Genomic DNA, 24838 nt, shown 5'->3' on the forward strand with positions numbered 1-24838 from the left:
AGTACTTCAGAAAACCCACTTCCCTGTACTCTTATTTTTTTTTTTTTTTTTTAACGTTTATTTATTTTAGAGACAGCAAGAGACAGAGCATGAACGGGGGAGGGTCAGAGAGAGAGGGAGACACAGAATCTGAAACAGGCTCCAGGCTCTGAGCGGTCAGCACAGAGCCTGACGCGGGGCTCGAACTCACGGACCGCGAGATCATGACCTGAGCCAAAGTCGGACGCTCAACCGACTGAGCCACCCAGGCGCCCCCCCCCCCCCCCCGGTACTCTTATTTAAACTAGATATTTTAGGGGCACTTGGATGGCTCAGTCAGTTAAGTGTCTGACTCATGATTTTGGCTCAGGTTTGGCTCATGATCTCACATTGCATCAGGCTCAACACTGACATCATGGAGGCTGCTTGGGATTCTTTCTGTCTCTCTCTCTCTGTCCCTCCACCACCCCTCTTTCTCAAAAATAAGTAAACTTAAAGGCGCCTGGGTGGCTCAGTCGACTGACCATCCACCTTTGGCTCAGGTCATGATCCCACGGTTTGTGAATTCAAGCCCGGTATTAATGAGTTCGATCCTCGCATTGGACTTACTGCTGTCAACATAGAGCCCACTTCTAATGCTCTGTCTTACCTCTCTCTCTCTCTCTCTCTCTCTCTCTCTCTCTCTCAAAAATAATAACAAAAATAAAGAATAAATCAACTTAAAAAATAAAAATAAACTAGATATTTTAACTTGTATTTTTTAATGTAATTGGCTTCCAATTCTGAAAACATTAATAAATGAGGGGTTAGAACTGAAAGCTTCATTTAAAATAAGTGAAATGGGGGTGCCCAGCTGGCTCAGTCTGTATAGTATGTGATTCTTAATCTCGGGATTTGTTAGTTCAAGCCCCATGTCTGCTGTAGAGACTACTTAACAATGGAATTTTTAGAAAAAATAAAATAAATGAAATTACTCCTTTTTTATGTGGATTTAAAAGATATGTTTAGTATAAGTTATGTTTTATAATTTTTTTAATAGGTATGGCAGGATCAAAGCCTTTCTCAACAGTTAAGTACAAAAACGAGGTAAGTTTGGATTGTTTGTCTATCTCTAAATTATTTTAAATGTGTAAAACATGAATTGGAATTTAATTGTCTTTTCTTCATAACAAAAATGTTTCCTAAATATATTTAAGTTATTGTTTTAATCTTGAAATTTCGCTGTTTCAGTAATTTGATCCTTCTAACAGATGGCAATTTTTCTTCCCTTAATGCAAAAAAAAAAAAAAAAAAATCATTACTTTTCATTTATGTTAGAACTTTAACATTGTCATACTTTTTCTAATATAAGTAATTTGAATATTTATCATTGTGTCTTATTCTTGGTAAAATTTATAGGATGATTGATAGATAAGTTCGCTGTGTGTCGTGCATACCATAAAGAAATTACAACTACAAAGAGATACTGTCAACCTAACTGAAAGCATTTGTGGTCTTGAATTTTATATTAAAACCAAACAAAAAGATGTTTATTTTTTCCCTTAAAAATTGCAAAAACAAATAGGCAATAAGATTTTTAAATTAATTATTTTCTTCTACTTTTAAAGTGAAACACTGTAGTCTCACATCTGTTTTGATTTTGAGCTTCAGATTAAAGCTAACCTGAATGTTACAGGAAAAAATTAGATAAAACTTTTTTTTAAGACCCAGTTACTGGCTATCATAAACATTCTTTATTTTACTTTTCAGTATGAGACTGACTTTTGGCTTGGCAGTGTCCCTTTAATTATCTTAAAGTGATTTTTAAGTTAACTTACCATTGCAAAGAATTTAGATATACTTAATTCAATATGCTTATCTAAATAAGGTGACTATTCTACAATCTTTAGGAAGAGGAAGTAGTCCCACCTCGTCCTCCACTTCCTCGGTCCTATGACTTTACAGAGCAGCCTCCCATAATCCCCCCTCTGCCCAGTGATAGCAGCTCCTTGCTCTGTTATAGCAGGGGCCCAGTCCATCTGCCTGAAGAAAAGAAGATTCATCAAGTTCAAGGATATCCAAGAAATGGATCTCACTGTGTAAGTGGCTTCAATAGCCACAGAATAATCAATCATGTACATGCCCTCTCATTTTTGAAAGTTAATTTATTTTACACTCAAACTTTTTTTTTTGTTATAACCCCACTTTTAGCCAGTGCTTTTTTGTTTGTTTGGTTTTTGTTTGTATTTAATGTTATTATCTGTGTTTTTCCTGTTTTGGTTTTACCATTCTCATTTCTTAATGTTTTTATAATTTTAATACTTCATAATTTCATATTTCTAATGTTTTTGCAAAGTGGTTACTTTACATTTGTCTAAGACGTCTTATTTTAAATATACCATTTCAGGATATTAGAGACAAAATGATATATTTAGATCAGAAGGAAGCAAGAATGAAAAAGATCATTCTAGGAATGATAAAAGGGTTGGGATATGGGCCATTCCATCTAGGAAAACTATTAGAGGATATGGACATTGTCAAGGAGAAACATTCATTATCCATGGAAGCTGAAAATAAGAGGTTTGGGGTTAAATAAATGTAAAATGTGGTAAGCTAAAAGAGAAGTAGGAAGGTAGGGAATAGGGCCAATTGAGTTAATATGATATAATTATTTTCAGACTTCAGTTTTACTATGATAAAAAATATTCTGACTTTGTCCCTAAGAGGAATATTTTTAATTTAAAAGCCAAAACTTTTACTGATTAAAATATTTCAGATTTTTTTCCACCTTAGCTGTAACATATATGTCAGTTGTGCTGTCCCCAATATAGCTGGCTGAGACTTTTAGTTTTCAAGGTTTGATTTGAGGTAAGCATTTTAAAAGAAACTTGTAGCAATTTTTGTTCTTTTGTTTTAAAATTGCACATCTTCTTTTCAAGGGTCCGGATTATAGACTCTACAAGAGTGAACCAGAGTTAACAACAGTGGCAGAAGTTGATGAGTCTAATGGAGAAGAAAAATCAGAACCTGTTTCAGAAATGGAAACTTCTGTTAAAGGTCAGCATTAGGATATGTTTTATCTCCTGTGTTTTTCAGACATTTTAGCAATAAGCTCAGTGTACATGTTGGCCCAATACATAGACAAATCCATAGTCCCTTATCTGAAACCTGTGGAATCTGATGAGCTTCTTAATTCAGAAATTTCAGGTATTAGGAAGGTAACGTGACCCATATGTAAACCATATATTACATGTCATTTCAGCTAGGCATGAGGCAGCATCCTCTTTTGAAATCAATTAACATTCCTGGAATATTCATCCTAAGTGGGATAAAGACTAAAAAGGTTTATATGCCAAACTTTTGAAAAGTTTTCCATTTCCTGAGATTTGGGGAGAGGGAGGTTTTAAGTTTTTCTGTTTCAGAATTATACATAAAAGATTAAGGGCTGAGGGACACCTGGCTGACTCAGTCAGTAGAGCCTGTGACACTTGATCTCAGGGTCGTGAGTTGGAGCCCCACATCGGACATAGAGTTTACTTAACAAATAAATAAACTAAAAAACAAATTCCATGAAATAATACTACTATGGGTGTACTCTGATTTTTATATTGTATTTTATTTTTACCAGAAACTAATCTCTACACCCAGCGTTGGGGTTGTTAGTTCAACCCTGAGATCAAGAGTTGCACACTCTTCCAACTGAGCCAGACTTTTTTTCTTTTTTTAATGCTGGTCATTATTCAGTGTTGTGAAGAAAAAGGATAGAGGGGGCACTATTCAAGATTAAAAGGTAGAAAAGGCCAGATACAACGCAATACTTCAACCTTGATTGGATTGTGGTTTAAAAAAAAGTCTCAATCGGGGCGCCTGGGTGGCTCAGTCAATTGAGCGTGTTCCCACCCCCACCCCACCCAGCTTGCACTTTCTCTCTCTCCCTCAAATAAATAAATAAAATCCTATATATTTTTTAATAAAAAAAATTTTAAGTCTCTAAAGACGTTCTTGGGACAATTATGGAAACTTAAATATGTTCTGGAGATTATCGACGGTTAAGTGAAATTGTGGTTGTATAGGATAATGTGTAAATGGTTCACCAAAATTTGTGTGTGTGTGTGTGTGTTCACATACAGTTGACTTGAACAACATAAGTTTCAACTATAAGGGTCTACTTAAATGCAGATTTTTTTCAATAAATGCAGTATAGTACTATAAATGTATTTTCCATATGGTTTTCTTTTAAAAAAATTTTTTTAACATTTATTCATTTTTTTGAGAGACAGTAAGAGAGCACAAGTAGGGGTGGGGCAGAGAGAGGGGGAGACACAGAATCCGAAGCAGGCTCCAGGCTCTGCGCTGACAGTGCGGGGCTTGAGCTCATGAAACGCGAGATCATGACCTGAGCCAAAGTCAGATGCTTAACCAACTGAGCCACCCAGGCACCCCCCCATTTGGTTTTCTTAATACGGTTTTCTTTTTCCTAGCTTACTTTATTGTGAGGATACAGTATATAACACATGTACCATACAGAATAATGTGTTAATTGTCTGGTCACCAGTAGGCTGTTAGTAGCTAAGATTTTGAGTAATTAAAAATTATATGCAGGGACACCTGGCTGGCAGTCTGTAGAGTATGTGACTCTTGATCTTGGGGTCGTGAGTTCAAGCCTCACATTGGACAGCCCCATGCTGTTAGTGTGGAGCCTGATGCAGGGCTGGAGGTCACCACTGTGAGATCATGACCTGAGCCAAAATCAAGAGTCTGATGCTTAACCAACTGAGCCACCCAGGTGCCCCAATGGTGCATATTATTATAAATACACAGGAAATATTAAACTGCAAACAAATGTTTTAGCAGTATAGCTAACTAGATGCCCTGGCCAATCCTCCTATTCCTATAGAAAGTGATTCTAATTGCTGGGTGATACCATTTTAAATTTTTTTGAGAATCTTCAACAAGTTAAGGTAAAGTAAAGAAAGGGACGCTCACCTTATGTGAAAGGTAGTGTATTTGTTTCCTTGGGCTGCCATAACAAAAATCATAGACTGAGTGGCTGAAACAACAGAAATTTGTTTTCACAGTTCTGGAGGGTAGAAGTCCAAGATCAGGGTCCAGCTGGGTTTGGTTTCAGGGAAAGACTCTATTCGTGGCTTGCAGATGCTGCCTCTTGCTGCACCTCACCGGGCCTTTCCTCTCAGTACAAGCAGAGAGAGAGCACATGTTAGCTCTCTGATGTTAGCTCTCTTTTTAGAAGGTTACCAATCCTGTTGGATCAGGGGCATGCCTTTATGACCTCACTTAACTTTAATTACCTCCTTATAGGCTCTATCTCCAAATATAGTCACATCACGGGTTAAGACCTCACATGAATTTTAGAAAGTCATAATTCAGTTTGTAATAGGAGGGATCCAATAAGTTAAGTGGAGCACTAAAGTGCCTTGTGACAGGACAAAGCTCAGATCCTGAACAAATTACAAGTCTTGGGGCGCCTGCGTGGCTCAGTTGGTTAAGTGTCCAACTATGGCTCAGGTCATGACCTCATGGTTTGTGGGTTTGAGCCCCACATCGGGCTCTGCGCTGACAACTTGGAGCCTGGAGCCTGCTTTGGATTCTGTGTCTCCTTCTCTCTCTGCCTCTGTGCCTCTCTCAGTCTGTCTGTCCGTCTGTCTCTCTCTCTGTCTCAAAAATAAATAAAAAAATTTTTAAACAAAAAACCAAGTCTGAGAGGACACCTCCTCAAGGAAAGCTGGAACCCTCCAAAGGCTGTACTCTCTGTGAAAACTGAGATTAATTAGATTTCATCAAAATTTAAAACTTCTATCCATTAGAATTGGAGAAAATATCATTAGTATATATACCTGACAAAGGCTTCGTATTCAGAATATATAAACAACTCTTACAAATCAATAATAAAGACAACCCAATAAGAAAGTAGGCAAAAGACTTAGACATTTAACAAATAAGGTATACAAGTATATGAAAAAGTTTACAACTGATCAAGCATAAATGCAGTTTTGATGCAAATTAAAATCATAATTCACACCTTCTGGAATAGCTAAAATTAAGATTACCAAGTGTTTGTTAGGACATAGAACAGTTGGATCTCAAACACAATTCTGATGGTGGTGTAAGAAAGAACAACAGTTTTGTAGTTTCTTAAAAATTGAACATGCAATTATATCCAGCAATTCTCCTACATATTTATCTAAGAAAAATGGAAACATCATTCCTCAAAAAAACTTATACAAGGATTTTTAACCATAGTTTTAATTCATAGTAGATAAAAATTGGAAGCAACCTGTATTTCTGTAAATAAGAGTATGGATAAACAAATTATGCTATCTTCAAACAGTGGGATACTCCTTAACAATTAAAAAACACTACTGATAGATGTACATGTGTAACTTAGCAACATGTATAAATGTGAAAAAAAAATTATATTAAGTGAAAAAAGCTTAACACAAAGGAGACCTAGTGTATGAATCCCTTTATGTGAAGTTTGAGAACAGGCAAAACTCATCTATTGGTGATAGACAACGGAACAGTGGTTGTCTTTGGCAGAAGGGTGGGATTGCCTGGAAGGGAATTTTGTGGGGTGACGAAGATGGTCTTTGTCTTCACTGAGATAATTACACTGGCATATGCATGTGCAGCTAGGGGTAAGAATACATTTATAAAACTTCACCAGTTGTGCACTTAAGATCTATTCATTTTAGTTATACATTTTGCGTCAATAAAACTTGAAGAAACAGTAAAGATAAAGATAAAAACTAGAGAGTTTGCCACTTAACCGTCACTTAAGAGAGTTCTACAGTTTTCAGATAGAAGCAAACTGGTCAGATAGGGAAGGTCTAAGAAGCAGAGAACTAAAATATTGGATACCAATAGCATATAACCAGGACTAATTTTGTTGATATTAACATGTTCTAAAGTCCTTGTATTGTTCCAGAGGATGGTAATGATCATGATTACCTTTATATTTTAATAAGTTTAGTGTACATGCTTAAGGATAAGAAAGAAAAGAAATAGACTTGGGGCGCCTGGGTGGCTCGGTTAAGGGTCCGACTTCGGCTCAGGTCATGATCTCGTGATTTGTGAGTTCGAGCCCCACGTCAGGCTCTGTGCTGACAGCTTGGAACTTGGAGCCTGCTTCTGACTCTCTGTCTCCCTCTCTATGCCCCTCCCCTGTTCATGCTCTGTCTCTCATTCTCTCTAAAAATAAATAAACGTTAAAAAAATTTAAAAAGTGAGAGAGCAGGAGCTGGGGAGAGGGGCAAACAGGGAGAGAAAGAGACTTTTTTTTTTTCCATAGTTTTTGTTTTTTTAATGTTTATTTTTGAGAGAGAGCACACACGCACACATGCACACACAAGTGGAGAGGGGTAGAGAAGGAGAGGGAGACAGAATCTGAAGCAGACTCCAGATTCCAAGCTGTCAGCACAGAGCCCGACACAGGCCTCAAACCCACAAACTGCAAGATCCCAACCTGAGCCCAAATCAAGAGTCAGATGCTTAACCTACTGAACCACTCAGGCACTGAGAGAGAGAGAGAGAGAGAGAGGGAGAGGGAGAGGGAGAGGGAGAGGGAGGGAGGGAGAGAGAGAATGAATCTTAAGCAGCATGGTGCTTGATCCCACAACCCTGGGATCATGACCTAAGTGGAAACCAAGAGTAGGATGCTCAACCAACAGAGCCACTGGCTCAACAAGTGTTGGTTGCCAACATCTAAAAATTGGGACTTTAGTGAAGAAATGGGCAAAAAGACATGAATAGACACTTTTCCAAAGAAGGCATCCAGATTGTTAACAGACTCATGAAAAATGCTCAACAGCACTACATCACTTATCATCAGGGAAATACAAATCAAAACCACAATGAGATACCACCTCACAACTGTCAAAATGGCTAAAATTAACAACTCAGGCAACAACAGGTGTTGGTGAGGATGCAAAGAAAGAGGTTCTCTTTTGCATTGTTGGTGGGAATGCAAATGAGTGCAGCCACTCTGGAAAACAGTTCCTCAAAAAATTAAAAATAGAACTACCGTATTACCCAGGAATTGCACTAGTAGGTATTTATCCAGAGGATACAGGAGTATCCTGTATTCTGATTCTAAGGGGCACATGCACCCCAAGGTTCATAGCAGCAATATTGACAATAGCCAAAGTATGGAAAGAGCCCAAATAACCCATTGACTGGTGAATGGATAAGGAAGATACACATACATACATACATACATACATACATACATACATACATACATACATACAATGGAACATTCCTGGGCGATCAAAAAGAATGAAATTTTGCCATTTGGAACAACGTAGATGGAACTAGAGTGTATTATCCTAAGCAAAATAAGTCAAAGAAAGATATCATGATTTCACTCACATGTGGAATTTAAGATACAAAACAAACATAAGGGAAGGGACACCAAAATAATATAAAAACAGAGGGAGACAAACTATAAGAGACTCTTTTTTTTTTTTTTTTTTTTTTTTTATAAGAGACTCTTAAATACAGAAAACAAACTGGTGGTTGCTGGAGGGGTGTTAGGTGGAGGGAAGGACTAAATGGGCAAGGGGTATTAAGGAGGACACTAGTTGGGATGACCACTGGGTATTACATGTAAGTGATGAAACACTAAATTTTATTCCTGAAATTATTATTACACTATACATTAACTAGGATTTAGATTTTTAAAAATAAATAAATAATAAAAAATTTTTAAGAATTGGGACTTTAGAGGCGCCTGTGTTGTTCAGTAGTTAAGCGTCAGACTCTTGATTTCAGCTCAGGTCATAATCTCAAGGTTCGTGGGATCAGGCCACACACTGAGCACAGCCATGTCTATGCTAACAATGCGAAGCTTGCTTGGGATTCTCTCTCTCTGTCCTTCCTCTTCTTGCTCTCTGTCTCTCTTTCAAACTAAAAATTTTAAGAAAATAAATAAATAAAAATTGGGACTTCCTAGGTTTTCTTAAATACCCAATAGATCTAGGGACTCCTGGCTAGCTCAGTCGGTAGAACATATGACTCTTGATGTTGAACGTGTAAGTTTGAGCCCCACATTGTTGGGTGTAGAGATTACTTAAAAATTAAAAGAAATCAGTAAATCTAGCCAGAGTGCCCCTATTTCAACAGCACTGGTTTCCTAGACCTAACATCTACCCTCTTCAAATAGCATAATAGCATATGTGGGGGGGGGGGGGGGGGGCAGTTGCTGTTTATCACATGTGTAACATTCTTAATCCCTGTGGGCAAAGTATTTAGAGCATATATAAAATAAGGACTACATTTTATGCTTTGATTTTGCATTTTCTATTCCACTCTTTTTTTCTGGTTCCTACATAGTCATAATACCCCATGATCTATAAGGGATAATTGTCGCCAGTCAAGTCTACAAAATTTAGAAATTATTTAATAAGTGAGTTCAACTCATCAGTAGACTTTTTTTTAATGTTTATTTTATTTTAGACAGACAAAGAATAAGTGGGGGAGGGTACAGAGAGGGGGGACAAAAGTCAATGCCATATCTTTACTCATAAAAAATACCTTGTCTGGCATATGTTCTCTGTAGGGTTTGGATTCTTCTTCAGAGTTTTGCTGCTTTTGAAATTTAGGTGTTTTTTTTTTTTTTTTTTTTTTTTTTTTTGAAAGAATTCTATTGTCTGGTTTTTTTTAATCTTTATTTTTGAGAGAGAGGAGGAGACAGAGGATCCAAAGTGGGCTGTGTGCTGACAGCAAAGAGCCCAATGCAGAGCTTGAACTCACAAACTGTGAGATCATGACCGACCTGCAGATCAGAGCCGAAGTGGGACACTAAAGCGATTGAGCCACCCAGCTGCCCCTGATTATTTATTTTTATTTTTTATGATCTCTGAAATAAGAGATCACTTAGTGGGGCTTGAACTCATGACCCTGAGATCAAGAGTTACATGGGGCGCCTGGGTGGCGCAGTCAGTTGAGCGTCCGACTTCAGCCAGGTCACGATCTCGCGGTCCGTGAGTTCGAGCCCCGCGTCAGGCTCTGGGCTGATGGCTCGGAGCCTGGAGCCTGTTTCCGATTCTGTGTCTCCCTCTCTCTCTGCCCCTCCCCCGTTCATGTTCTGTCTCTCTCTGTCCCAAAAATAAATTAAAAAAAAAAAAGAGTTACATGCTCTACCAACTGAGCCAGCTAGGCATCCCTAGATGTTTGAGTTTTTGTTGTTTTTTTTTTTTTTTTAACTTATAAGCTCTCACCTGAATAAATTGTCTGAAATACACAGATAAATTATGGTGTAATTTGTGCCACATGACTTAAAGTAGAACTTTTAAAAATGGATCACTAACTGGGATAATAGAGTCTTTCTCTTAGTTTGAACTGCAGAATTACCTATATTGTGTAGCAGTTCAGCACTTCATGTTCTTAAATATACAGCCTTACAATACTCACACAGTTCATAAACAATATTAAAGCCTAAGCTACAGATTGTTTGGTGTGTAAATTAAATGGACCCTGAATGACTGATGTACCATTTGTCTTTGAGGGAGAAACTAGACTTCTTTTTTCTACTTAGTTGATGTAACTTTAAGTGAGCTCAAAGAGAGTGGTTTGTTTTTTTGTTTTTTTTTTTTATTTTAAGTAAGCCATTGAGATTTTAATAATTTGTTCTTTTGCTAGTGTCCTCAGTGGATAATAGTGCATATATTCTACTTAAACAAAATTAATGCGATATAACTACATACATTTTATGTATTAACTTACTTTTAGCTTTTATTGTTGTTGGGTTAATGATTTTGTGTTGTGTGTTTTGTTTTCTATGGTGTGTGTCCTTTTTAGAAATTATTGAAAATACAAAAAAGTCACAGTGATTACCTATAGTTAACTGTTGTTAACATTGTTAGTGGATTCTCTTGAGACAGTACAGGGTGATTGAAAAGAAACCAAATGGAAATTAAGGGCATTTAGGTAAATCACTTAACCTTTCTGGGCCATTCCTCTCCTGATCTGCAACATGTGAGAGGATTAAGGTCCTTACAACAGAGAGAAGTCCCAGCCATGCTGCTGATGAGCTACATGGACTTGAGGAAGTAAATTAATGCAGACACTGCAGTTCATTTACCTTCTTTTCTTTAGAAGATTGTTGTGAAGATGTCTGATCCACTGAGTATTACTGATTTTATAATTAAATTTTTTAATTAAAAAAAAATCTGTAGAACTTTAGACAGAGTAACTAATGGAAGGCTACTACATTTTCCCTGGCTCTTTTTAAACGATAAATCTGCCTTTTGGAGCATCTGGCTGGCTCAGTCGGTAGAGAATATGACTATTGATCTCAGGGTTGTAAGTTTGAGCCCCATGTTGGGTATAGAGGTTAGTTAAAAATAAAATCTTTAAAACAATAAACCAATAAAAATAAATTTGCCTTTTGATTTTGAAAACCTCAGAAATGGAGTATGTCAGGGGCTCCTGGGTGGCTCAGTTGATTGAGCATCCAACTCTTGATTTCACTCAGGTGATGATCCCAGGGTTATGGGATCAAGCTCTGATTGGGCTCTGCTTAAGATTCCCTCTCTCCCACTGCCTCTCTCCCCACCCCCCACCCCCCCCACACACACATGTTCTCTTGCTCTATCTCTCTAAAATTAAAAAAAAAATGTTTTTAATTAGAAATTGAGTACCTCAAAAGAAAGCAATGTTGTGTGAAAGATGTTTTGTAGAACTTACTGGTGTTTTCATTTTTAGGTTCCCATTTTCCTGTTGGAGTAGTTCCTCCAAGGACCAAATCACCAACACCTGAATCTTCAACGATAGCCTCTTATGTAACCTTAAGGAAAACTAAGAAGATGATGGATTCAAGAACGGTATTTAACTAGAAGTTAATCTTTAAAAGGATTCTTAAGGCCTATTTATTGTTTTAATTCCATTGAGGAAATTAGTGTCTAGGGGACAGACCTACTCAATACCTAGTCTAGGTTTGTTTTGATCAGCTTTGACATGGGGTCTTAGTCCACAGTTTGTGGAATCTGTTTTCAGACAGCTGTCCCATGTTACATCTCTTGATACCTCTAAGAATTTCCTTAAAGAGAGTGATAGACATGTCCTATGGTCATCCAAGGTAATGGATTTCCAAGCCAGCCCGAGTTTACAGGGCCTTTCAGCTATGGTAGATTTGGAGTTTGCCAATCCTCTGGTTACTCTGAGAAATGTGAATTGGGATTGGGAAAATAGCTTCTATATTTCACATATTCATCTGAGATCCATTTAATTCAAACTGGCTGTAAACCAGTCTAAGCTTGGTCATATTGAGAAGATTATCAGCATACTTAACTCCTTTTTACCAAGTAGTCTCAAAAATTTGGGGTGCAAAAGAACTTTTACTTTTCATCTTTATAAATTCTATACTTATTTGGTATGGGTAATTTGATAATTTTAAACTATAAGAAAAGAATGACAAGTACTACAAATGATAAGATTTATGGTTATTCTTGAGAGATATTAAACTACAGGTATGAAGTATATGCCTAAAACATCTGACAAATTTATATACAAGAGTATAATATTTTAATGAGTACAAAATTATAAAGACCTAGAAAGATAATTATTGTAGAATCAAAATAAATGAATAGCTATATATTTGCGGTCATGGTTCTATAATACTATTGTTTGTTTAGAGGCATTTGTTTACAGATGGAAAGGGTATTTTCTTTGGAAATTGTAATGCTAAAAAAAAATCAACAGAAAAAGGTTTTAAAAATGTATGTTGAGGGGCACCTGACTGGTTCAATTAGTAGAGCATGCAACTCTTGATGTCAGGGTGGTGAATTTAAGCCCCACGCTGGACATAGAGCTTACATTAAAAAAAAAAAAAAAAAGTTAAGGGACCCCTGGCTGGCTTAGTTGGTGGAGGGTAGAGGGTGTGACTCTTGATCTTGGGGTTGTGAGTTCAAGCCCCACGTTGGGTGTGGAGATTATGCATAAATAAATAAATAAATGAAAATACTTTTTAAAAAAGTTAACAGTGTATGTTGAGACAAAGAAGAAAGATATTAGTGGACTTATATTCTTTCTTTTTTTTAATATGTAACTATCTTAAATAGTAGAAGAAAGACTTCTATATCACCAAATACAGGAGTGGGGAAGGGAGTATAGAAGACTACAGTTATGTAATATTGGTACAAAAAAGACCTTTATAAGCAATATCAGTGTCAGAATAAAATACTTGGAATATAACACAAAATTTCCATAATATATGAGGAATGAATATACATAAGTTATTTTTAAGAGTTTCTTTTCTATGGAAAATATGTAACAATAATTCACAAATATTCTTCAACCCCATAATAATTTTTAGAATACTAATAACTAAAACTGTAATGACATATTCTTTTCCAGTTATCATTAGAGAAAAGATCTAAAAATTAACAATATCTGACCTTTAAAAACAGATTTTTACAGGGGCTCCTGAGTGGTTCAGTTTGTTAAACGTCCGACACTGGCTCCATCATGATCTCACAGTTCATGAGTTTGAGCCCCGTATGGGGCTCTATGCTGACAGCTCAGAGCCTGGAGCCTGCTTCGGATTCTGTCTCCCTCTCTCTCTGCCCCTCCCCCACTCATTTTCTGGCTCTCTCGCTCTCTCTCGCTATCTCTCACTCTCTCAAAAAAAATTTTTTTAATTACAAATAAATAAATAAAAACAGATTTTTACTATATGACAACTTGAGAAGAAAGTTGCAGTGTGACATTATTGTATAAACGTAGAAAAGCCAGGAAGACTGCATGTTTATTGTTACTAAAAATAAAAGGATAAAATAAGAAACTTTAATAAAATCTGAAATAAAAATAAAAGGAAAGGGATGACTATAGTAGCCAAGTCCCAATCTATATTTAGAATTTACTTTTTTTAATTTTTTTATTGTTTGTTTGGTTGGTGTTTTGTTTTTTCTTTCCAAAGCTAATGTGTTTTATTTTACATATAAATGAAAATCATCGTTACTTCTGCAAATTAAGGCTTTTCAGTTTTCCTCTTTTAGATTTTACTTGAGCTCTTAAAGATATTTATTCTATACAATAGAAAATGGCTCTAGAGCTATCACTCCTGCCCTGCAGGCATTTTCCAGATTGCTCAAGAGAAAAAAGGATCTTAGTGGGTTTGCCTGACATATTGCTTCCTCACGGAAATGCTCATCTCTGCCCTTGGTTTTTTCAAAAGAAAGCAACTTCACCAATATCTCAGTCAGTTCCCACCAACCCAGACCAGAGGGCACAAAGTAACCTATGGATTCTATGCCATAGATTCTAGAATATGTTCAGTCTTCAAATTTTCTATTACATAAAGTAAGCTAAAATTTGCTTGTGACTAATATTGAAGTTCTTATTTGGCATTTTATACCGATATTGTTTTACGTCTTTAATAAGAAAGTGAGATTAAGAATTGGTTGTTTAATTTTTAAATCCTTATTGATCATGAACTGAGGATGTTTTCTCTGTGAAGTCTTTTCACAGTAAATGTTTGACTTAAAACATATGTTTTGGAGCACCTGGGTGGCTTAGTTGGTTAAACGTCTGACTTCAGCTCAGGTCATGATCTCGTGGTTTGTGAGTTCGCCCCACATTGGGCTCATGCTGTTAGCACAGAGCCCGCTTCAGATTCTCTGTCTCCCTCTCTCTCTGCATCTTCCCTGCTGGTTCTCTCTCTCTCTCTCTCCCCCTAAACAAATAAATAAACTTTTTTAACAAATTAAATTTTCATTAAAATATATCTTCGGGCACCTGGCTGCCTAGTCAGTAGAGCATGCAACTTTTGATCTTGGAATTATGAGTTTGAGCCCCACATTGGGTATAGAGATTACTGAAAATTAACCTTAGGAAAAAAAATTAAAAAGGAGGGGGGCACCTTTGTGGCTTAGTCAGTTAAGCCTCTAACTCTTGATTTCAGCTCAGGTGATGATCTCATGGTTCCTGAGATGTAGCCCCACATTGGGCTCTGCACTGTCAGCCTGTCAGCGGAGAGCTGCTTGGGATTCTCTCTCTCTCTCCCTCTCTGCCTCTCCCCTGCTCCTGCTCTCTCAACATAAATAAGATTTTTTAAATAAATAAAATAAAGTCTTATATTTACAAACTGTGCCCCCTGTGTTCTCCTAGTTTGAGTTTTATACAATTTCCTGTTTCGTTGACTGTGCATCACCAATCACCAGTGAAGGAAAAAACAGTTTGCCTATCTGGTGTTAACTAAATTGACACTCAAAGCTCCACTTCTGATTTTGAGAACAAAAGAAATCCTTTCAGAACATTTTTTATCCCAACATACTTTTCAGAAGTTATTCTGTATTGATGTATTCATATGTCTATTTCTAATTTAAAGGAAAGACCAAGAAGTGCAGTGGAACAGCTCTGTTTGGCTGAAAGTACTCGACCTAGGATGACTGTGGAAGAGCAGATGGAAAGAATAAGGAGACATCAACAAGCATGCCTGAGGGAAAAGAAAAAAGGATTAAATGTTATTGGTTCTTTAGACCAGTCACCCTTACAAAGTCCCTCAGGCTTAAGGGATAATCCATTCAGGATTACCCAGGTACATCAATTTGCTTTTAACCATTCTTGTGTGTAAATGTAGTATCACTTGAGTCAGGATCTGGAGTTACATGATTGATGGGTTTTCAGATGTCTGCAGTATGGATAGTTATTTGATTTTACCTAATGCCCATAATAATAAGCTAAGACAGCTCAGTAAAGTGGAAATAGCCCTGGGTTCAGAAAACCAGAGCCATCTTACTTGTTGGACATACTTGTACCAGTTGTGGCCTTACTCTTCTCTGCTATAAATCAGATGACACAGCCCTACCCTGTCTACTTCACAGAGATACTAAGATAAAAGTGCTTTCAGCGAATGTAAAATGCCACGCAAGTTAACAAGATATTCCCCAATTCCCCCTCCAATAAAATGTGTATTACTCTGTGTCCTAATTTAACATGACCTAAATTGTAGCAGGACAGAGCTTCTCAGTAAAAGCGTAAGTCTACTATTCCTTACATCCCAACTCCTGCCTTGCAAAGAGACACCATTCCATTTCTCATTGTTTGTTTGTTACCCCGATTCATAAATACAGAGATAGCAGACAGGCAGACCTTTTCAGTAGCTTCTGTCTGGCCTGTCCCTGTTAGTAGACATGTACCAGCTGAAAGGGTTTCCCTGTCTTCCTAGAAATCCCCTTTCCATCTAATCAGGAGCATCCAGGCACTGCTACTAAAGATTCAGCAGATTAACTGCTGAAATTGCACATTCTTCAAATTACAAAATGGGTGATTAAAAGAGAAAAAAAATGCATGGAATACTGATATATATATATTTTTCTTCCTATTGGTTTTCATAAGAGAACCTCCTTGTACGTGAAGATCAACCTTTTTTTTTTTTTTTTCAAAATAACAGATGCTATCTAAAAACTGTACATAGTATGAATCTATGCTATATGTCTTTCGGACAGACTCGAAAAAGGGATGATAACATTAAGGAACTGGATACTGTCATTAGAGAAAATGATGTGAAGCCAAACCATGAAACTCCTGCAGCAGAAATTGTTCGACTAAAAGACAGTGAACCTCAAAATACAGATTTCAGCAAAGAGGTAAAGAGATTACTTTTGAACAGATATTCCAAAGGGGTAGATTTTTGAAGATTAGATCAAGTGGTAAGGTTGAAAATAGTTATGTTTCATTTCATCACAGAGACCCTACGTCTAAGTGAAATAGGTTTTGTTAATTTGAGTGATGTATTCAGCACATCAAAAAATGGGTTAATTGAAAAGTTAAAACATAAGTAAGGCTAGAATAAATTATTGTTAACCCCAGTTAAAGAATCTTATGTCCCAAAACACCTAGCTGTTAGCAACGTGCATCAGCCCTTTAGGCAAATAACTTTTTACTTCCAGTAGTAAAGGATGTTAATATTTTTAGAGGTGCGTAGGTGGCTCAGTCAGTTAAGTGTCCGACTCTTTGTTCTTGAGTTCAGACACCTGTCAGCCTCTGAGCTTCTTAGGGCAGAGCCTGCTTGTGATTCTCTCTCTCCTTCTCTCTCTACCCCTCCTCTGCTGGTGCTCTCTCTCTCTTCTCAAAATCAATAAATAAAACATATTAAAAAAAAGAATGTTAATATTTTTAATATACTTGAATCTGAATGTGTATTTCAGTAACTATTTGACAGGGTCTAATTTTTTTAATACACATTTATTTTTGAATCATTTTTCTTCTTATTCTATAGTTGAAAAGCACTGAGGACATTTTTTCTACAACACTTTTTAAACCTGAACCAAATGGAGTGAATTCTGAGGAAGTGATGGATAAAGAGAGAAACAAAGAGAAAATGTCTGAGGATGTTTCATTCAGGTAATAAGTAATAGGGAAAACAACAAAGGAATCATTCCCCAAATACTATAACTACTTAAGAATGGTGAACTTCAGAGGTGACTGGGTGGCTCAGTCAATTGGGCGTCCTACTTCGGCTCAGGTCATGATCTCGCAGTCCGTGAGTTCGAGCCCAGCGTCAGGCTAACAGCTCAGAGCCTGGAGCCTGCTTTGGATTCTGTGTCTCCAGCTCTCTCTGCCCCTCCCCTGCTTGCACTCCCTCCCTCCCTCCCTCCCTTCCTTTCTCTTTCTCTCTCTCTCTCAAAAATAAACAATCATACATTAGAAAAAAGCATGGTGAACTTCAGGGTCAAAAAGTCTTGGATTCCTGTCCCAGCTTAGCTATTTAAGAGCTGTAGGATCTTAAACAATTTACATAACCTCCCTAAACTGCAGGTTCCTTGCTTGTAAAAATGAGGATGACAATAGTATCTATCTCACAAATGTGTTGCAATGATTAAATAAGAAAATACAAGTATAGCACTTATCACTATGCTTCTCACCCAGGAATTCAATAAATACCTTTTTAAAAATGCCAAGAGATGTATAAGGTCTATCAAAGTGAGCCACTTCAGTATTGCCTGCATAATGATAGGCAATGATAGACATTGATCAGATATCTAAGTTATCTGATGTGTTCCAAAAATTATAGTGATTTGCTATTTATTGTTTAGCTGCATTTCTTAACTAGCCTTCTTATGTGTATACCCTCAATCTTACCCTCAATTAAAAATCTATGAGTTTATAATGACACAACAACAAAAAATCATTTGTTGGCCACTCTGGACAATGCTAAGGAGTTGACTTCTTATTCCAAAGTCTGGTGCATAAAGGCAAAGAATCAAGTATTTTTCTTGCCTTTCCCAAACAAATTGCAACCAAAAAGTTTTTGAGGAAATATTTTTCTTTTTAGAAGAATTTTATTCAATAAGGAATGAGAGACTTACACTGTCACTGCTTTGCTAGCCTTAAAGAAATAAGGGATTTAGGCAATACTCCTTAATGGCTGGAAAAGCTGTTAGCTGAAAATCTGACAGGGAACTTTATAGTGAGTGGATCAAGCTGATAACCCTTGAACTCACTGATCATTTTCAACATAAAGAATAGAACCTGTTAATGCAATAGGGCACAAACCCCACCTAATGATCTACTGTTTGCCCCTTTCCCCAAAAATCCTAAATCTGCTCAAGCTTCAAAATGCTATCAGTTTATAAAAAATAAGAGGAGGGGCGCCTGGGTGGCTCAGTCAGTTAAGCGTCTGACTTCAGCTCAGATCATGATCTCACGGTTTGTGGGTTCAAGCACCATGTCAGCTCTGTGCTGACAGCTCGGAGCCTGGAACCTGCTTTGGATTCTGTGTCTCTGTCTCTTTCTTTGCCTCTCCCTCACTCATGCTGTCTCTATCTCTCATAAATAAATAAACTTTAAAAAAAATTTTTTTAATAAAAAATAAGAGGAATAAAATCAAAATACAGAATGTGATAAACTATGTAGGATGGAGAAAGCAGGTTCTTTCACAGATAAGTGGCAAAGAATAAAAAGGATGTGTGTTGTGGGGTATTTTAAAGTTTAAGAGACTTGTCAGGCAAATACAAATGTGGACTTTGGATCTTCTTGAAACATAACTCTAAAATTGGTATAATGAGGCTATCAAGGAAATTTGAGCACTGACTAGATATTTGATGACATTTAGGTATTATAAATACAAACTGAAGTGTTTACAGACTGAATGATTTGTCTGGAATCTATTTTAAAATAATTTGGGGAGTAGGAAACTGGCAGTGTATATGAAACAAAATTGGTAAAACATGGATCATTATTGAAGCTGAGGGTATAAGTTTCATATATTATTTGCTCTGATTTTTTTATGATTAAAATTTCTGTAAGGGGGGAAAAGAAAAGAGATTAATTACAAGCAAAATGTCAGCAGTTACTAAATATGGAGATGGTGACATCCTTTGTGTATGGTTAAAATTTTACATAACAGTAAGTTAGAAGGAAAAAATGTATTGCATTCTGTAATAACAAATTTTAAAATATCTGTTTTCATTAGCCCTCAGGATGAGACACAGATCCCAAATCATAAAGCAGAAAGCCACCCTGAAGAAAATATAAAGGACGATATTCATGAGCAGGAAGAAACTATTGCTTCTTGTGAACAAACTCCTGAGGCTTCTAGAGGAAATCAAACGATGGCAGGTAGATATTCCACATTTCATACTTTTCTCACTGGTGCTTCCTCTGAATTTCTCAACGCATACCTTTGCTTTCCCACATGCACCTTCAGGAAGGATGTCACTGGAAAGGAAGGAAAGGGGACATGTGCCTACCCAGCTAGATCCACAGGGTCTGTCCTGGCTTGGGAATCTGTTGCTTCTCTCTCTCTCTCTCTTTCTCTCTCTCCCTCCCATCTCAACCTTAACACATATACCACAAATTTTTTCTACTAAGATCTTTCAGTACGTGGAAAATGTACCTGCTTCTCTGAGGCTGGACTCTCAGAGTAGTCACAAACCTACCACTTCGGGAACTGTGTAAGATTTAATATCTAAACTAGGAGAATGACCTTATTTACTCTAGCCCCTGCTAGAATCCACACTTGGACGTTTCCTTGAGAGAAAATCGTGATCCATAGTACGTCAAAAAATAAAAATTTCTATTTTTTTTTTAGAATCTTCACAGATTTTTCTCTTTTTTTCTTTATGATGTTTGGCAAGGGGTTGGGAGAGGGATCATACCACTGGTGCATATTATCAGCCTTGCTTCTCATAGTCCATAAGCAAAAAATCCATTCTTTATTTTTTAATGTTTATTTCTTTATGTTGAGAGAGAGAGAAAGTGGGGGAGGGGCAGAGAGAGAGGGAGACAGAGAATCCCAAGCAGATTCCAGACTGTCAGCACAGAGCCCCTCACTGGGCTTAAACTCCTGAACCCGTGAGATCATGACCTGAGCCAAAATCAAGAATTGGATAACTGACTGAACCACCCAGGCACCCCTGGAAAAAACTATTCTTAATCCTGCCTCCCTTCACCTTTCTCCCCATCATTTGGCAGACAAGCAAATACAATGAAATTCAATTATTTGGTACTGTTCTTCTTAGGAGGAGCATTGGATTCTGGCAGAGTATTTTCTGTATCTTACATGCATGTAACATGCAAATTTATATTATGAGTCGTGTTTCCCTGTAGCCAACATTAAGCATTGTCTTTTGCCTCTGTCGCTTATAAGGCAGTTTTTTGTCACTGACCACTTCCTGTTACTGTTTTGGCACGTCTGCGTAAAGTGTGTGGGTGCATTAAAATCACAACATTTAAACTGTTCATACTATTTAGCTGCATGAAACTAGAAAGTCTCTTAAAGTGAGACCCAGCAGTGCCTGGCTGGCTCAGTCAGTAGAGCATGCAACTCTTGATCTCAGGATTATGAGTTCAAGCCCCATGTTGGGCACAGAGCTTACTAGATAGTAGATAGATAGATAGATAGATAGATAGATAGATAGATAGATAGATAAACAGACCCAACAAGAGGGCTTCCCTGACAGACACCTAAAAATTAACCTCAAAGCCAAAAAAAAAAAGACAATAATTTTTTTTTCCAATTTGGTTGAGGTATAATTGACACGTAACATTGTATACGATGTTTAAGGTATATAAGGAAGAAGAATTTTAATCGTCTTCAAGAGACATTTCATGCTAAATAATCAATTGCCAATTTAGAAGACAACAGAAACCAAGTACAACTATTAATTCCTTCCTGAAACATGTTCCTATTTTATGGGATCACAACATCAGGATTTCCTTCTCCAAGTGTATCCTAAACATGTGTACCTTCTTGCATTCTCTTGGTCTGTTTTAGTGAAAAGTCTGTCCCCATCTCCTGAGTCCTCGGCATCGCCGGTTCCAGCCGCCCAGCCGCAGCTCACAGAAGGATCCCATTTCATGTGTGTGTAGTCTCAGAAAAAGTACGTCTGTTCCCTTTGCGTCTGTGCTTTAACTTCAGAGTTTTTAACTTGAGTTGTATTCATTTGTTGCTTTAGTGAACAAAAACTGAGATTAATTCTGGGCCATGCACTAGAGATTGTTGGCAGAGCAAGGAGGCCATGTATTTGAGCCACAGGCACTAACTCAGATCTGCATCAGCCCTTCCAGTGATTTGCTGTGTGACAACATTTTCTCTGTCTCTTATTTCATCGTCCATAAAAACAGCAAAACGGGAAAGGTATAGCCCGTGCCAAGACAGGCCGCACGGGGTTTTGCAGCTGTGCCCCCACTTAGCATTCCTTTCCGTAGTCGGACCTGAGAATTCTGTTGAAGCTATTACATGTTGATCAAGTAATGTTTTTTTACAGTTTGTGCAACCCACCTACCGCATCAGGAGTTTATTATTTTAAAAGGACAAAGAAGTGTTTGTAGTACAGCCAACTACAAGGAATATTACAGTCTTTAAGATCTATCAGAAACTATTTCTAAATAATTAATTTTGTTTAAGTAAGAGAGGTAGCTACTAAAAAAGCTGTGGGTGGATGCAGGGGGAAGGGCAGAACCTGACTGAACATTGTGCCATAGACCACAGTTTGGGAACTGACAATAATTTCCTAAGGTCTTACTGTTAACACTTTTATAAACAGTTGCTAAATTTTACTTGCCTTTTGTACTTGTAAATACATACTTTTTTTTTTTTTTTTTTTACTTTTCAGAAAAGCTTTGAGATGTGAAGCTATTTATGCCTTTTTCTGCATTTTTTTCTTCAGTGTCTATCAGATCTAGTAATGTGTGCATTAGGACTACCAGCACATTTCTGTTAAACAATTATAAGCAACAGAAACACATAGAGACATTATAAGCATTGCTGTTAACATATGCTTTGACTTACAGATTCTCAAATCAGTACAAACACTAAGTTCATCCAGTAGTGCTTATTTTCTAGAATCCACTTCCATTCATACCTTTTGTAGCAACTGTAATCTGTGTCCTTTTTTTTCATCCAGATGGACTTGTGTCTAACTGTCTTGGCATATTTATAACCTCTGTTTGAGATTATGTCTACCTAGAGCCTAGAAGAGGCCTTTGTTTGTTGTCAGTTGGCATTTATGCAGGATTGACATCCTTTCTGGAGTGACAAACCACCTGTTTGTTATAGTCTTACCTGTGTCTTGCCTCTGTCATTCATGCGTTTAAACTTTTAACTTAATAGGTTCTGAAGTGACAGTTGCAACTAGTGACAAGAATACCACCAGAATAGGAATAGCAGCATGTTTGTGTGATTCCTCCTGTGCGAAGAGCTGATAGATGGCCTCTGTCCATCTTCGTGGAGGAATGTAAATTAAAGTCCACTCTCATTATCTTTGGTTCAATAAACAGGTTACAATTCTCTGTACACAGACCAATGATATGAAAGAATGTTGTCTGACAATAAAGAATATGTACAGTTAAAACTCAAGTACATTTCCGGGTTCCTTAAGTTGTTATTATTGGATTTTGTTTTGTTTTACTTTCACTCTAAGAGCCAGTGGCATTATAGGCTGGAATGGGGTCCAGTTATTGCCGGGTATTTCCTTGTCTTCTGGCATATGGCCAGAACGACAAGTAGCACTCAGACTTGTATTTTTTTATGTCTTCTCGTTGAGTGTATGTCATGTTGCTGACCTAGTAGTTTTGGCAGGACTTTGGGAAGGTTTACAAATGACACTGCTGTGCAGGCAGCTTAATATATTGTTAGATATTTTAGCAAAGTTATGCAAATCTTTGCTTATTTTGTTGATCTTTTTGATTCAGCCATAAATTTGGGTACTCTTTTTTAAAATTCTGAAATGTTATTTAATTGCATCCTTGGCTTGGTAAATTAAACCTACGAAATGACAAGAAACGTCCTTCTGTTGTATTATATTTTAGGATTTTCATGGCCATGCCTGTCAGCTCTGCCGTTGTAGAACATTGCCCTCAGTTACTTTAGGAAATGGTCACTCATTAACTTGCAGGTGTCAAAGTAATTTTCCCTGTCTTTATTTTTCAGCTATCCTGACTTCTGTCAAAACCATTGAAAGCTAAGGACGTGGACCTTCAGCAATGTGAGAAGATATTGTACAGTATACTTTAAATCTATGAAATTCATAGTTCTGATGCTTTTGGCCACAGAGCATCATTTTATCACTTCTGGAAAATGTTTATTCCAAACAGCTTTAATGGCTCATATGTACACTCCGTAATACTAAGGTTGTTGTTCTGACACCAGCTTGCTGCTATGATTTCAGAGCACATAAGTAAAGGTGCTTTTTTAATGTGCGGTCTACAGCCAGAGCTCACTCAGTTGCTGATTTCCAGATTTTGATGTTTCTAAAATTTAGGTGGATTTATATTTCTTTTTGCTTTTCAGTACATAAATTTAGTTACTATTTCGAATGAAGCTTGTTTTCCTTTTTTTTTTTTTTTTCCTTCCCATTTTTGGCTACTGCAATGCTTTGTTTCACACTTGATTTGTAAAAATTTTATATATATATTTAAAATGTGCCATTTTATTACTGCTAAGTGAAGAATGTCCTGTTTTCTGCTACTATTATTTCTCAGATTGCAGCGTCAGCAGTTACTGCCACACTCTTGTCAGCTTAAACACAAATGTTACCGCTTCCTGTTTCTTAAAGGTACAATTTAAAATGTAGGTATTTTGAAGTACTGGGCTTATACTTCATTGGGATAGATGTGTACAGCAATAAGCAGGTTTTCCAATCCAGTACTTAGTTTGTGTACAAATGTAATTATGTTCATTGTGTATATATTATACAATGAGCACATGTAAGTATTAAAGGCTACTTACTATTGTTTAAATGCAAATGTTCATATCTCATTTCTTTTTTATCATGTTAAATAAATGTTGATGTTCTTAAATCACTCGTGTTAGAATTTTTTGCTCTCTCCCATCTAAAACGGGTACGCCTAGGGGCGCCTGGGTGGCTCAGTCAGTTAAGCATCTGACTACAGCTCAGGTCATGATCTCATGGTTCATGAGTTCAAGCCCCACGTCAGGCTCCGAGCCGTGGAGCCTGCTTCGGATTCTGTGTCTCCCTCTCTCTCTCTGCTCCTCCCCTGCTTTCTCTCTCTCTCTCTCTCTCTCTCAGAAAATGGATAAAACATTAAAAATAAAATAAAATAGGTACGCCTGGGTGGCTCAGTCGGTTAAGCATCCAACTTAGGCTCAGGTCATGATCTCATGGTTCATGAGTTCGAGCCCCACATCGGGCTCTGTGCTGCCTTCTCAGAGCCTGGAGCCTGCTTCTGGGTCTCCCTCTCTCTCTCTGCCCCTCCCCCACTCACACTCCATGTGTCGGTCTGTCTCTCTCTCTGAAAAATAAGCATTCAAAAAACTAAAAAAATAAAATGGGAAGACTGTGGGGCACCTGGTTAGTTCCGTCAGTGGAGCATGCAACTCGTAATTTCCGGGCTGTGAGTTCAAGCCCCGCTTTGGGTGTAGAGATTACTTGAGAAAAATAAAATCTTTCAAAAA

The 24838-nt window shown here is 37.2% G+C and overlaps 1 protein-coding gene across 7 annotated transcripts in view; it reads left to right on the plus strand.

The window, feature by feature from the left end:
- Positions 1 to 24222, plus strand: part of PLEKHA5 (pleckstrin homology domain containing A5) — a 240809-nt gene extending 216587 nt beyond the window's left edge. For 4 of the 7 annotated variants that reach the window (XM_042945928.1, XM_042945929.1, XM_042945930.1 and 1 more), the window contains 9 exons: positions 1019 to 1065; positions 2898 to 3015; positions 11683 to 11801; positions 15305 to 15514; positions 16425 to 16565; positions 17198 to 17322; positions 19394 to 19539; positions 21197 to 21302; positions 23354 to 24222. In XM_042945928.1, coding sequence (XP_042801862.1) covers positions 1019 to 1065; positions 2898 to 3015; positions 11683 to 11801; positions 15305 to 15514; positions 16425 to 16565; positions 17198 to 17322; positions 19394 to 19539; positions 21197 to 21291 — 1001 coding nt within the window. In that variant the 3' untranslated portion in view covers positions 21292 to 21302; positions 23354 to 24222. Of the gene's footprint in view, positions 1 to 1018; positions 1066 to 1868; positions 2058 to 2897; positions 3016 to 11682; positions 11802 to 15304; positions 15515 to 16369; positions 16566 to 17197; positions 17323 to 19393; positions 19540 to 21196; positions 21303 to 23353 lie in introns of those variants that run through there. The other 3 variants (XR_006204714.1, XM_042945933.1, XM_042945932.1) reach the window with 3 other exon arrangements.
- Positions 24223 to 24838: the final 616 nt, after the last annotated feature.

Source organism: Panthera leo, chromosome B4 (genome assembly GCF_018350215.1).
Source record: "Panthera leo isolate Ple1 chromosome B4, P.leo_Ple1_pat1.1, whole genome shotgun sequence".
In the NCBI taxonomy this organism is placed as follows: Eukaryota; Metazoa; Chordata; class Mammalia; order Carnivora; family Felidae; genus Panthera; species Panthera leo.